Genomic DNA, 15000 nt, shown 5'->3' with positions numbered 1-15000 from the left:
GTTATATATATTTGAGTCTGAAGTACTTGAAATAAAAAAAAAAAAAAAATATGAATCCTTTTTTTTATGCTTAATGTTCAAGTTAGTTATGTAGATTGTTATTCAGAAAACTCATTTTTTATTACCAATTCCTCCAGGCCACATTGGAGTTATGGTTCCTGATGTAGATAAGGCATGTGAAAGATTTGAGTCCCTTGGGGTCAAGTTTGTGAAAAAGCCAAATGATGGTAAGTTTTCCTCATTCCTTGATTAGTGTAATTTAAGAAATATATAGTTTGAGAAACCTTAACATATTAAAACCATTACCATTATTAATATCTATTTTTCTTTACTTTATTAAATAGGAAAGATGAAAGGACTTGCATTCATTCAAGATCCAGATGGGTACTGGATTGAAATTTTCAACTCTGGAACCATTGCAACACTGGTTTAACTCATAGAAATGGGTTTAAGTTTTTGGCTTCCAAATTGTATTTATAAAATTGTTTTATGAATGTATTGTTTGTTATCCACTACTTCAATGACTGTTCATGAAGTCATGGTTAAAATTTGAGGCACTTTCTTTTTTTTAGCCAAAATATATTATTTAAATGACATTAAATACAAGTTTACTAATGTCAAAAGTTGTCTTTTTAACTTTTATTGAACCCCTCTTTATATATTCTAATAATGCTATTTGGAAAAGTCCCTCTCAGAACAAGTCTTGTGTTGGCATGTTTGCATATATATTCTTATGGTATAATTAAAGAAATAAATAAAATAAAGATTTTTAAAAAAGGAATAGAAAATATACATATTTCTAATATTGTATTATAAACATGTTGGTAAAGTCTCTATACTGACTTTGATATGTAGAAATTTAAATATGATAAGAGCCTATTTAAGCTTATATGGAATTTGTCTTTTACTATACACAGGTGCATTACATTTTTTGCATAATTATTGTGTATCATATTATGAGTAACTGGCTCTGAAATTAAGGTTGAACTCAGATTTTTAAATATGTGAGTGATGGGATAGTTCTGTCAAAGTAGCTTTTCGTATCTTACTTGTTTTTAAGAAGGGATACTAGATTGTAAAGGCTAACCCAAATGATCTGTCATGCCCAGCAGGCTGTGATCTCTCTAGTTTAAGTGTCATATATGGTTCTGATGATGACTAGGTGGTTGATTAGTTGTACAAGGCAGTAGTCCAGATCAAGTATGGTATCACCATTAAGAGAAGAAGAAAAAGAAAGGGGGGGGGGGAATTGTGGAACATCAGTCCATAAGCAGAATCTGTTGATTCCACTCGGTTACAGGCAGAACAATCCACTGGTTTCTCTTAAAGATGTAAGTATTTAGTGATGGACTTTCCACTCTTGCCTGCGAAGCACTGTCAAATAGTATATATTGGACTTAAGACCCCTCAAGTTATCTATGGCTGTTTCATATGTTAGTCCATAGGTTAAAAATGTCTCTGAATACAGACCCTTATAAGTTTGGGGGTGAGAAAGTATGCATAAAGTTTCCCATATTAATTTATTGGATGACATTTAATGGCTTGTCTTCAGAATTTTAATGATATATCAGTCAAAGAATTGAAATTACTTAACTTTATATATCCTGTATGCAGTATACAAGAGAGCTTCCTAAACAAAAGGGCTACCCATGAGGTCTTGTGTATATTCTTTTGATGTGTTGGTAATTCTATTTAATTAAAAAAAAAAATTATATGCAAATTATTTCCACATACCATTTCACACAAAAAAGTAAATTGTTTAAAAGCACTGAAATTGATGAACTTAGTTCTTGACTTTCATAAAAATGATCCTGTAGTAAGTTTAATTAGACTCCTTCCCATGATGCTCTTTCTCCCCCCAGTATTAGTCATGGGCCTTGTATTAAATAAGCTACAGACAGAATTTGCTATCCTGTTGCAACCAATGAATTTAGTGTCATACACAGAACACTGTAAAAAAGAGAGTAAAATAAAAATTATAATGATACATAAAATTAATATTTTTACTGATTACAGCATAAATATTGATGGTTATATTAATTAATAATAATCAATAAATAATAACAAAAATAATAGAGAACATTCCTAAACCAAAAAGTTCTAATCGTAAAATGCCCCAAATTGGGCTAACTTTCCTTGTGTTATAAGCATGCTCTATGGCTTTGTTCTGTTATACTACTATGTTGCCTACTGCCATGGTCTGTTTTTCTTATTGTTCTTGCCTTTAGACTGATCCCATCCTGTATTGTATAATAATTTACCTTTTTTTAAAAATTTCTTGCATAGAAAAATTGTTGGTTTCACATATTAAGGATATTGATATCTTTATGGTAGATTGCTTATTTTTTTTTTTTTAAATTGAAAAGCTTCTGCACATCATCTTCTAAGGTCATTAGCAGCATAATCAAAATACAGTGATAGGGTAGGGCTTGGAGGCAAAGCCCCCAAGTACAGCATTATGATAAAGTATTGTGGCAAAATGGGTAAAAGCGAGTTAGAAAAGTGGACAGTAGGGGCTGATGAAGAGAAGGTTGATGAATGTGAGAAAAGAAAAGACCAAGGCAGGGGTGATCCCTTACATTGGGCTTCAGTCTCTGTCCTAAGCCTTAGATTTTTCTTCTCCTTTTCCTTCTTTTCTTCATCCCTTCTTCTGCCCACCTATTCTAACCATTAATTAATTTCTACCCTTTTTGCCACAATACTTTGTCATTATGCTATGTCTGCCCCCCCAATCCCTTGCCCGTTGTTGTCGTGGAGGGGCTTAGGAGGTGGAGACTGGGACCCAATGCTGGGGAACTCCCCAACCTTGGGACTCCGCCCTCGACTCAACAAATTTTGCATGGGTTTTTTTTTCCCCTCCTACTTTTTCCTTTCTGTCCCTTAACCAACCCCTTCTACTATCCACTTCCTAAGGTGTGAGAGCTGTGCTGAAAGGATGAAAGGCTGACTTTGTGCCAGTCCTGAACGGCCTGAGGGAGCCATGGGCACGGTATTCCCCTGCTTTAGTTGTCTAGCCCTTACCCCTCAAGGGACCCTGAGGGGTGGACCGTTTCTCTCCCCAACATACTCCAGGCTTATCATGGCCAACAATGAATAACCATTAACCATTAACCATACCATTATTAGAGGCAATGAGGCTTGCCTCTTCATCAAATAGCTCCACCAATTCAAACTCGCCCGATTCCCTGACCCCAGGCTCTCCTTTGACCACGGCTCTGAACACTATAACTAATACCCCCTCCTCAATGCCTACTAGTACAGTATCCACCCTAAGCAACACCCCAGGAGACATTTCTACTCCCAACATGCTCAACTTCAACAACTATACCCCCACAACCTTCTTCAACTACCCCATCCTCCCTTATTACTACCTTACAACCTTATTGTCCACCTCCCCATAACACTACCTCCCTCAACACTACTCCCTCTTCCACATGTCCCCGTCCTTCTACTACCCCCATCTCTACAAAATTATTAAATAATCTATTTAGCCCAGCCAAATGGGACCGAATTTTTGTGATCCCTCCCACAACTTCTCACACTTTCTGCTTTGACAACCTGTTTTCATTCCTCAAATGCATATACATCCTTCACTTGATCTAACCCCTATACATTACCTTCCCCAACCTTAACCCATTTACTCGTCAATTCCTTTGCCCAACCTTGACAACTAATCACTAACTCAACCACCCTTCACTACCATTTACTATAGTGCTACATGACCTTAGATGTCTTGCACATTTATTTTGCTTTTAACCATTAACCATTAACCAACCATTATGCTATGTCTGGCACTTTTGTTTGTTTTGACCATTAACCACCCTGGAAATCCACAAACATCACCCTGTGTACAAAAAAAAAGTCATACCTGTGGGCTTTTCCCCTGAGCTCCACCCTATCGCTGTATTTTGAACACACCATTTCAACATTAGATGTTGAAATGGCAGAAAATTTTCAATCCATAAATAAATAAATATCCCTTCCCCATCCCTAGCTTCTTGTTGACAGGACAGAAAAATTTCAATAAATAAAATAATCTGGTCAATATCAGACATATTGGCGTCTTGGTTACCCAGCCAATCACTTTCTCTTCATAGCCCCCTCCTCTTTATGTGCTAGCCTGGTCATGATTGTTCAAACTATTTGCGCAATCACACGTGTCAATTGTAGCAGCTCCCATAATGTAATTTATAGGGGCTGCCCTACCTACAAGATTCAGTCTGAAGGGACAAAATTTCACTTCAGACTTTTCAGATTCAAACTTGGTCTCACTGTACACGAGGCCAGACAAGAAGCATTATGAAGGGTTTATCCTGTGCTCCCTCCTGTCTTATGCTCTGTCCCTACCCCTTCCTCCCAATATGTTTCTACATCTTCCCTAGTATCTCTTCCTCCTACAAATTCTTTTCCTATTCTAAATCCAAAACATTCCAATCTCCATCACTTAACGGATGCATACCCCTCCTCTCTCCACCTGTCACATCAGACATCTAAACACTCCTCCCCATCTTCTACCACATCCCCTCATAAACACTTCATTTCTCAGACCTTTCCAACCAACTCACTTTCATAAACTTTTGAGTACATTCAGCAGTATCTAATCAGGACCCCAGAAAATGTCAATCCTTCATCCACCATCCAATTTCTCTGCTCTCATTCCCTCTACACTCAAAGTGACCGGTGACATCTATCCTCCTACTCTTGTTCCCTTCTTATATCTCCAACACCCATTCATAATAACCCTCCCCTTTCCCCTTTTGCAAACCCTTGTGGACATCCTGATGGAATTTCACTTTTTCCTCTTACAACTCCCCCCCCCCCCCCCCCCCCACCATTTGATCTAATTAACCTTAACCTGCCCCTCTTTCTCTCTTTTGCTAATCCATGTCTGAACCCATTTACTCACCCTTCTATTTCTTTTCCTGTACCTTACTGTGTATTTACTTATTCAAAAATTTCTGCCACATCAACATCTAAGGTCATTAGCAGCATATACAAAATATAATAATAGGGTGGGGCTTGGGCACAAAGCCCTCATGTAAGAAAATTATTTGGCTCAGTAAGGTGATGTTTGTGATTTTCAGAATGGTCAATGGTCAAAATAAACAAATGAATCATACATCAAAGGGCACACAGCACTATGGTGAAGTATTGTTGCAAAAAGGGTAAATATGAGTTAATAATTTGGATAAATGGATGAAGAAGAGAAGGAAAATGAAAGATGGAGAAGAAAAGACTGCAAAATTAGTTGACGCGAAGCCCATTGGGCTTCAGTTCGTCTCCAAAGCCCCTCCACGACAACAAGCAAAGGATTAGGGGGGTCAAATTTAGATTGGCTAGTTAATGATGGGGCAAGCCTTAATGCCCCTAATAAGAGTAAAATCTTAATTATTGGCCCTGGTGATTTATTTATTTATTGAACATTTTCTGCTCACCAACATCTAAGGTCACTAGTGGCATATCCAAAATACAGTGATAGCATGAGGCTTGGGGGAGCCCCCTAGTAAGGAAGTGCTACATGACATCAAAGGTCATATGGCACTTTGGTAAAGTAGACTAACAAAAAGGGCCAGGAATGAGTTAAAAATTAGGATAAAGTTACAGGTTGAACAGTACTAGAGGGTAGTATGGTAGTGAAAAGGGTAGAGATGGGGTATAGTATAACATAAAGGTTGTTAGAAGGGGAAGGAGTTAAGGGTGTAGGGAGCATTATGATAAAGTATTGTGGAGAAAATGGCAAAAATTAGTTTAAAGATTAGGATAAGTGGACAGAATAAGGGAATAAAGTAAAGGAAAAGGAGAGGAGGAGAAGAAAAGACCATGCAGAATCAGTTGAGGCGAGGGCTGAGGACCAAAGCAGGGGTGATCCCTACATTGGGTACCAGACCCCATCTCCTAAGCCCCCCATCAACGGGCAAGGGATTGAGAGGGGCAATTGTGTACCTGAAATAAATGGGGAGAGGAAACAGTCTACCCCTCAGGATCCCCATGAGGGTTACGCGTTAGATGATTAACCAATGGAATAATGTGCCCATGGCTCCCGGAGGTCTTTCAGCACAGCTCTCACACCTTAGGAAGTGAACAGATTTGGCTGGGCTAAATAGATTATTTAAGAATTTTGTAGAGATGGGGGTAGTAGAAGGACGGGGGCGTGTGGAAGAGGGAGTAGTGTTGAGGGAGGTAGTGTTATGGGGAGGTGGACAATAAGGTTGTAAGGTAGTAATAAGGGAGGATGGGGTAGTTGGGGCGTGTGGAAGAGGGAGTAGTGTTATGGGGAGGTGGACAATAATGTTGTAAGGTAGTAATAAGGGAGGATGGGGTAGTTGATGAAGAAGGTTGTGGGGGTATAGTTGTTGAAGTTGAGCATGTTGGGAGAGTAGAAATGTCTCCTGGGCTGTTGATTAGGGTGGATACTGTACTAGTAGGCATTGAGGAGGGGGTATTAGTTGTAGTGTTCAGAGCTGTGGTCAAAGGAGAGCCTGGGGTCAGGGAATCAGGCGAGTTTGAATTGGTGGAGCTATTTGATGAAGAGGCAAGCCTCATTGCCTTTAATAATGGTATGGTTAATGGTTAAAAGCAAAATAAATGTGCTATCTAATAATGGTATAAAATCTTCATTGTTGGCCATGGTATGCCTGGAGTATGTTGGGGAGAGAAACGGTCCACTCCTCAGGGTCCCTTGAGGGGTAAGGGCTAGACAACTAGAGCAGGGGAATACCGTGCCCATGGCTCCCTCAGGCCGTTCAGGACTGGCACAAAGTCAGCCTTTCATCCTTTCAGCACGGCTCTCACACCTTAGGAAGTGGATAGTAGAAGGGGTTGGTGAAGGGATAGAAGCGGAAAAGTAGGGGAAAAAAAGAGACCATGCAAAATTTGTTGAGTCGAAGGCTGAGTCCCAAGGTTGGGGAGTTCCCCAGCATTGGGTCCCAGTCTCCGCCTCCTAAGCCCCCCCACGACAACAATGGGCAAGGGATTGGGGGGGAAATACCATACAAAATTTTGTTGAGGCCATGGTAGGGGATCACCCCTACATTGGGCCCTGGCCTCAGTCTCCTAAGCCCCCCCCCCCCCCCCCATGAGGAGCAAGGGATTAGGGGTGGGTGAGAAGAAAACAAAACTTTAATATTGTATCTCCTCAGCCCCCTATAACAATAGGATGGGATTGTAGGTAAAATCTGTATTTTTTTTTTTTCCACTCATTAGTCCATGCACTAATTTGAACTTGGGAAGAGCTGAACTGCTGATTGATGAATTCAGAAACAGTGAACAAGGAAAAATAACAACAGACTGGTAAGATTTTTGTTTTAGATTTTATATTCTCATTCTAAGGTAAATAGGGTTAACTGTTTTACTGCATGAGTGATTAGTGGCTGATCTTTACAATGCATAAATATTTTGTTTGTTTATAGTTTATGTGGGGAGGACAAAAATAAAATTTCAATTTCCTTTTTCTTTGTAATTATTAGACTCCAGCTACATCTGAAGATTACAGAAACCTAAAAATATTATCTGATGCTGCATTAATAATACCAGGTACTTCAAGCTTATGTCTACTGTAAATTCTTTATACTGGCAAGTGACAATACAAACTCTTAACCAAACATGAATTTATTTTACATTAATAAAGTAAAAACGTTATTGTTGTGTATGTTTATAAATGTTACTGATATATCACAATACAAAGTACCTTGGCAGTTGATACGGCATACATTTTAGATATATCACAAACACAACAGGACACTTTACATCAAAAGTATACCCAAGAATCAATGCATTCTAAACATTAGAATGCAGTATAATAACTTTTTATTTTCATAATTTGTATAATATTAACAGTAAAAATGACAAAAGATATTGGGGAAGAAATGTAACATGGCTTTGGTAACAATGGATGGAAACTGTACCTATCTAAAAAGCTAAACTGTAACTCCCATTAGAAGTATAAATATTTACAAAATGTACACGCTGAGGTATTTCTTTGATATTCTGAAAGGACTAACCCAACAGATGGAGAAGAAAAATAATAAAATAAAAAATAAAAAAGAGCTTAGTCTTTGGTTTGCAGATGACAATGAAACCCAAAAGTAGCAATGTACAGCATAAAAAATTACTGTGGCACTTCATCAATATTACTATCTGTACATGGAAAACCACAAATTCATACCATATGATATTAAGTACTTCTCTTGCTTGCTTGTATCATAGTAATGGTTCATCATGAGCATTAGACCCAATAGTAACCATATAGGTAAGGGGAAATTCCAGAGACAGTGATATCCTGTAACGACACTGATATTTTTCTCTAATAAAAAAAGTAAATAAATAAATAAGAGATAAATATATAAGAAATTAAATAATGAATTGCACTTTCATACTACTTATGGTAGCTCTTCAGAAAACAGCATTATTCAAAGATAACAAAAGGAGTATTTGCCAGTATTTTGCCACTATCATATGAGCTCCAGTTTGAAAACCTTTTCATAGGTTCCAGGTGTACTAACATGAATATTTGTTTAATGCTGAGTAGTTGTACCATTATAGAATAACAACAAAATCTTGTGTATTGAACAGCCTAAGTCAAAGGTAACTGAGTAAACAAACTTGTAAACTTGACTCAGAAAACACTGTAATTAAGCAATGACCCTACAAACTGTGTGATCACATCTGTGGAGGCTTGTTGCACACAATGTCTTCTTCATATTCTTCATGTGTGTTTGTTTACATATATATATATATGTATATGTATATATATATATATATATATATATATATATATATATATATATATATATATATATATGGATACCAATGAAACCAATAACTGTTTGTTGTTGTTGTGTTTTTTTTAAGCATGTTTACTCTACATAACTTTTATAAAGATTTGGCAGACTCATACTGCTTGTTACTCATAAGACTTTTACACTGAACCAAAACTTGATACATCTACACTTAAAAAAGGATACACAAGAAAAATAAGATGTAACCATCAGAAGTTATTTTCCCAAAAAGCAAACTCTACTGGTGAATGAAAATGAAAAAAAAAAACGCAAATATTCACCTTTTAACAAATTTCCAAAAGAAACTTAGAGCACTGCAATTGGCTTTTTATAAGCACACCCACGTATATAAATTAGGAACATCTATTTAGCAAAACTGTTTTAAATAAAGTTATAACATACAATGTTAATAACAGTCTTTACTTTTTAAAGATTTTATGGCTAACTACTCGCACTGTACCTGGGCCAAATTAGAATAAATTCATTACAGGGATTTGATCCTTCCAGAATTTCTTTGTAATTTTGAATATCACAATTTGAGATTAGAGAGACAACTTTTTAAACTAACATTTGAAAAGTTTTGTATGGTCCTACTGTCTTGGAATCTTCCAAGATGGCAAGTCAATGGAACATATATATATATTGTATATACCTTTACACTATATCACATCTTAAATGACTTATATGAACACACAAACAATGACCATTACAAATCAATTAACCCTAACTTTTTAGAAAGAGAAGGAAGTGAATGAACTGACAAACACACAGGTTCCTCCCCAATTGATGGAGAGTAAGGTGGTGGTGGTACTGAACAATGTGTTAACTGTGGTGAGGCAGTATACAAGGATCCTGTTGATGACCAAACTCTTATTCCAGAGTCCGTGTCACTTTCCATTTTAGCTTTGGAACTGTATTTTGGTGGATCTTGTGAGTGTCTCTTCTTTTTTTTATAGCCTTCAATCTTGAGATCTTCAAGAGGTATATCAGTGAAACCATCATTTTCTAAACCTAAGCCAAGATCCTCTGATTTTTCTGACTTGAAAATTATATTTTTTTGGTCATTACCCAACATTACAGGTGCCCTTGGTCTCTGGAACTCCAAAACATACTGTGGGTCTCTAATGCTTTCATCTGGGAGCAGTGCAGGATTCATTGGCTTTGTGAAGAATGCTCTTGGTTTTACAGCTTCATGACTTAGATATATTTTACTTCTACTCCTATGTCTACGACATAACCATAATGTAAATGTTACAAGACCTGCAAGCAAAACGACGCTGCAACATACTGAAAGAGCAATAACTACTGAAGTACTAAAGTAAACTTCAGTATTACTCTGTACACTTGGTCCGGGCAATTCATATAATAAATCTGTTGTATTCTTAATATTGTCATCATTTGAATAATTTGACTTGTCTTGTATTGGATGACCCTCCAGTCTGAAAGTAAGATTATGATACCCATGAGCTTCTTTAGGTATGCTATCTGATGTATTATTTGGAGAGTCTGCTCCTGTAACTTCACTTTTAGGCACACTTGAGTCATTTTGATTGGATATTTCTCTAAAGTTACTAATATTTTCATTTTTCAAATTTATGTACTTATCATCAATATCAGACATCTCATGTCTTGGAACATAAATGTCCTTGTCTGCAGTTATTTTGTTACCATCTTCATGAACATTTGTAACTTCAGGTTGATCCTGCATCATAAGGGTTTCATCTAAATCTTTCAGTGGCGAGTTGTCTCCTGCTATCTCTGAAAGGGCATGACTAGGTATTATAGGATCTTCATTTGCCTCTTCTGAATTTTTCAAATGTGTTATTTCATCTGAAGTCTTGCTATTTGTTGAATTAGACTGCCTCTGGGTGAGAACATTCCTGCCATCAGGATCCACCCAAGTGGTTACTGTTGCACTTCTAGTTGCTGTGGAGTATGAAGAACCTTCATAGCTTGTTGCTTTGGCAATTTGACTAGGGTCAAATGTAGTATCATGGGCATCTACTTGCAGCCCCTTTCTTGTTGTTACAATTTTAAAGTCAAGTTTTGAAGGGTCAATCAGGGGAACATCAGTTACCTCCCCTACGCCTGCAGTTGGGGAAGCTTCAAGAAGAATATCCTTACTTACTACATCATCCACCATCCACTCATTCCTGGGAACTTCTGTCTTTGGAATGTCCAATAATATGGTAGTAGATGGTACTGAGGCGTCAGTTACAGTGAACATATCAGTACTGGTATTACTGGTATGATCACCATCACCTGAATCAGTTACAGTATTACTTTCATAAATCTCTGTATCCTCAAGGACAAGATAAGTTCTATCAGTTACAGTTTCAAATTCAACTGCAGTTACAGTAGTTAGCCTTTCTGAATCATCATCGAAATCATCGGTTGCTATTTCAGTGTCTGACAAGGTAGCCTTCGTGAAATCTATGCTGATAGGTGGTGTACTGGTTTCAAGCTCTGCATACTCTGTACTTTGAAATTCCTGTGATTCTACTTCACTGAAATTCCCAGAACTTTCCCTCATCATTTCATTATTTAAATTGGATAGAGAATAAACTTCATTATATGCAGTTTGTCTTGTGGTTTCTGCTAAAGCAGTCGGTAATGTGGAAATGATCTCACTGTCAAAATCTGTACCTGTACTATCTTCCGTCACTGGTACAAAGGCTTCAGTGTTGGAATCCAGAATTCTTGCTTCTATACTGATGTCCACACTTCCATTGGCTGACACTGCTTGATCTCCTTGCTTGCCCAGGATAATGGGAGGAAGTCCCTCAGGCTCTGGATTGAGAGGTTGCTGGCTGATATTTGTTGTTTCTGCTGCCATTTCATTACCTTGGTCAGCTTCTGCTACATTCACACTCTCTTGGAGAGCCAAGAGGACTGGAGGCATCCTCATCTGAAAAAAAAATGAACTTTAAAAGATGTGCAAACTGGTCATGATCAACAATGTCTCGACAACAGGAAAATGTAAATAGAGAAAGATCTCATGTAATGAAATATGTAATATAAATCCAGATTTAAAAAAATAAATAAATATGCCTGCCTCTAAAACATTACAATCAAGTGTTTCTATGCCTTTTTCAACTTTAACAATTCTACAACTTTTTAATTTTGTCACTATGGCATAGTAACTGTTTGAGTGAGTAAATTGAGAAAATTTGTATATAAAAAGGAAAAAAAAAAAAAAAAAAAAGGATAATCATCATCATCATCATCATCATCATCATCATAATAATAATAATAATGAAAACAAATATAAATATAAAAATAAAATCAATAAAATAATAATAATAATAAACTGTCAGCACAACAATTCAAGTTCATAAATCTATCTAAACATACTGACAGTACCAACAAACCACAACCTACAATTAATTTATTCATTTAAAACAAACAAAACACACAAACAGAGAGTGTGGTACATGTTAAATACGGAGAGATCAGGCAATGGGTGGTTTTGTCTGTTAACCATAGGTTATGTAAGTAGTTCATTACAAAATAAATTGGGGTTATAAAGTAAACAAATATGTGAAAATGTTTAAAAGAAAGTGAGGCTTTGTGTGCTGGATGTGAATGCAAAGGTAAGGGAGGTGAGAAGTGACTGCAAATCCTACATGGTAAGTGTTTTGTGCACAGAGACAACTACTCTGTTTTTGTTTGTTAAATGGGCAATAACTAAGATCAGACCTAAGATGAAGTTGAAATGAAGCAATAGAAGCAGTTACAACTGAGGCTCTTAAAGCCAAAGTACATAGCCTTATAGCAGAATGTTTGAAAATACATGAAGAAAATGTAAATTTGCAGGAAAAATATGACCAAAGATGACAAAGAACTACCACTGAATAATAAAAATGAAAAGGAAGAGGTACAGAAAAAAAAGGACTGAGAGGAGGAGGAGGAGGAGAAGAAGAAAAACCTTGTTCATTTAGAGGATGAGAGGCTTCCAAACAAAACATATCGACTATAGTAACCAAAATGTTGAGACAAACCAACCTTAGTCTTGCAACCAAAAGGTATACCAAAGATTATATAGAAATAGTATATACAAATGTAGTTTATCCTCAAAATTATTAAAACTAGATAAAATAATTGAAATGAATAAACCAGATTTAACATGTGTCACTAAATCCAAACTGGACTCCCCTACAGATGTAAAATTAGGACTCAGAAACAATAATATTTGGAGAAAATACAAGGTAAATGGACACTGAGGGAGTAACAATATTAACAAGGAAAGGAATTATTTTAAAGGTGTTAGATATATATATATATATACATATACATATACATATATATATATATATATATATATATATATATATATATATATATATATATATATATAAATATAAAGCTCTTCAAAGTGCTACAAATTTTGGAAACCAATACAAAAGAACTTCTTGTAACAGTATTCTAATAGCATAATGGGATAGTTTTGATCCCAGAGCACAGCCAGATTCATGGACTGTAAAAATAAATGGCTAGAAGTCATAAACTGCCTTTTCCAATATGTATCAGATCATACCAGGGTAAGAGGGCTCAACAGCCTGCCTATGCTTGACCTAATATTAACCAAGCATGAAGATGTAGCAAAGTATAAGGAGTACTGTCCTCCTCTAGGAAAAGGGGGACCATGTAGTTATAAAACTAGTATACCGTCTACTAAAGGAAAAACTCACTGCAAGTAAGGAAATAAAGGGGAAGTGCAACTACAAGTGAGGTAATTAAAGAAGCCTTAAAGATTTCATTGATGGCTTAAAAATCCTAGATGAAGAGAACATTGAAGTACAATATTCACAATTTTGTGAAGCCTGTAAGAAAAGAAGCAGGCAAATTTATTTTAGGATTTAAAGCTGAAGCAAGAAATGGAAAGTGGTTTAACCCAATGCGGCCAGGTGGTTTCTCAATGCGAAAGCCCTCTCTCCCAGGCTGTATTCATAGTGGCCCAGGCACCACAGTATGCACGACATGACCGTACATGCCCCAGGATTGGTGCACCATGGCATATACGTACATGCCACCCAGTGGGATGGGGTTTATATAAATACAAGAACATGAAAGAAAACAGGAAACTTGCCAACATTACACCTTTATATAATGGCAGTGACAAGCAAAACCACCATAATATATAAGCTTCTAAAAAGGATAAGTAAGATACAATGGGTTGAAGTACTTGAAAAACACAAGATATTAAATAAGCAATCTGTTTTTAGGGAGGGAAGATCATGTGTAGCAAATCTCATATCTTTATGACAGCTTCCAAAATATTACAAGAAAGAGACAGCTGGATTTGAGGTGTCACAGAAACAAAGAGACTTATCAAAATTAGAACACCTAGGTGGAGTGAAAGGCAAACTCTTTGAATGATTAAAGACTTAAACATTAAAAACAAATGAGCACAGCAATTAGAGGGAAGCACTCAACATGGAGACAAGTAATAGCAGAGTTCTCAAGGATCGGTCCATTAAATATTGGGGTTAATTGCCAAAATGAAGAGGGGTATTCACGCATGTGGATGAAGATTTGGTAAAGATCATTGCAACTATCATAAGACCTAGTCTAGAGCACATGGAAGTGGTATGGAGTTCACACTTAAATTGAAAGTAAAAGAGGCAATAAAGTTCAGTTTTCCAAACAAACTTTTTGAAACATGGAACAATCTCCCAATATGGTGTGCCAAAAATGTGCATCAATTCTTAGCTCTTCCCCTGTATTGAAACAACTAGGTAAGAAACACACACACACGCACGCGAGAGAGAGAGAGAGAGAGAGAGAGAGAGAGAGAGAGAGAGAGAGAGAGAGAGAGAGAGAGAGAGAGAGAGAGAGAGAGAGAGAGAGAGAGAGAATATATGTTCATACAAAAAGAGACAAAGGGTAGATAATAAAAGTTATGATTCACCAATGGGGAAAAAGAAAGAAAAAGAAAGAGGGGAAGGGGGAATGCAAACTGAGAACTAATGTATAGCAGTTGAGTATCTACAGAATTGAAAGTAAGCTATTAAAGTTAGAGTATAATAAACAATGTCAGAGATAACAATAAGAAAACTTAAATAATATCAGTAAAACATTTAATAGAATTAAAAGAAAGACTGCTATCCAATATTACACAAATCCTTCACTTCCTTCACATCCAGCATGCTACCAACCGCTTACAAATTGGAAGCATAACACAGTGTAGAGATTTCAACTACAGGGATATTTACGATGAAAG

The 15000-nt window shown here is 36.6% G+C and overlaps 2 protein-coding genes across 9 annotated transcripts in view; one reads left to right on the top strand and one right to left on the bottom strand.

The window, feature by feature from the left end:
• The window catches only part of LOC125036324 (lactoylglutathione lyase-like), a 1995-nt gene extending 1366 nt beyond the window's left edge, over positions 1-629 (top strand). For both annotated transcript variants that reach the window (XM_047628845.1, XM_047628846.1), the window contains exons 5-6: positions 138-227; positions 345-629. In XM_047628845.1, the coding sequence (XP_047484801.1) occupies positions 138-227; positions 345-433 (179 nt within the window). In that variant the 3' untranslated portion in view covers positions 434-629. The remainder of the gene's footprint in view (positions 1-137; positions 228-344) is intronic.
• Positions 630-7441: 6812 nt separating this feature from the next.
• Positions 7442-15000, bottom strand: part of LOC125036323 — a 19670-nt gene continuing 12111 nt past the window's right edge. For all 7 annotated transcript variants that reach the window (XM_047628837.1, XM_047628842.1, XM_047628838.1 and 4 more), the window contains one exon: positions 7442-11685. In XM_047628837.1, coding sequence (XP_047484793.1) covers positions 9484-11685 — 2202 coding nt within the window. In that variant the 3' untranslated portion in view covers positions 7442-9483. The remainder of the gene's footprint in view (positions 11686-15000) is intronic.

Source organism: Penaeus chinensis, chromosome 21 (assembly GCF_019202785.1).
Source record: "Penaeus chinensis breed Huanghai No. 1 chromosome 21, ASM1920278v2, whole genome shotgun sequence".
Classification (NCBI taxonomy): domain Eukaryota; kingdom Metazoa; phylum Arthropoda; class Malacostraca; order Decapoda; family Penaeidae; genus Penaeus; species Penaeus chinensis.
Note: the sequence above shows the minus strand (reverse complement) of the source record. Positions and strands in the feature narration are given on the sequence as shown.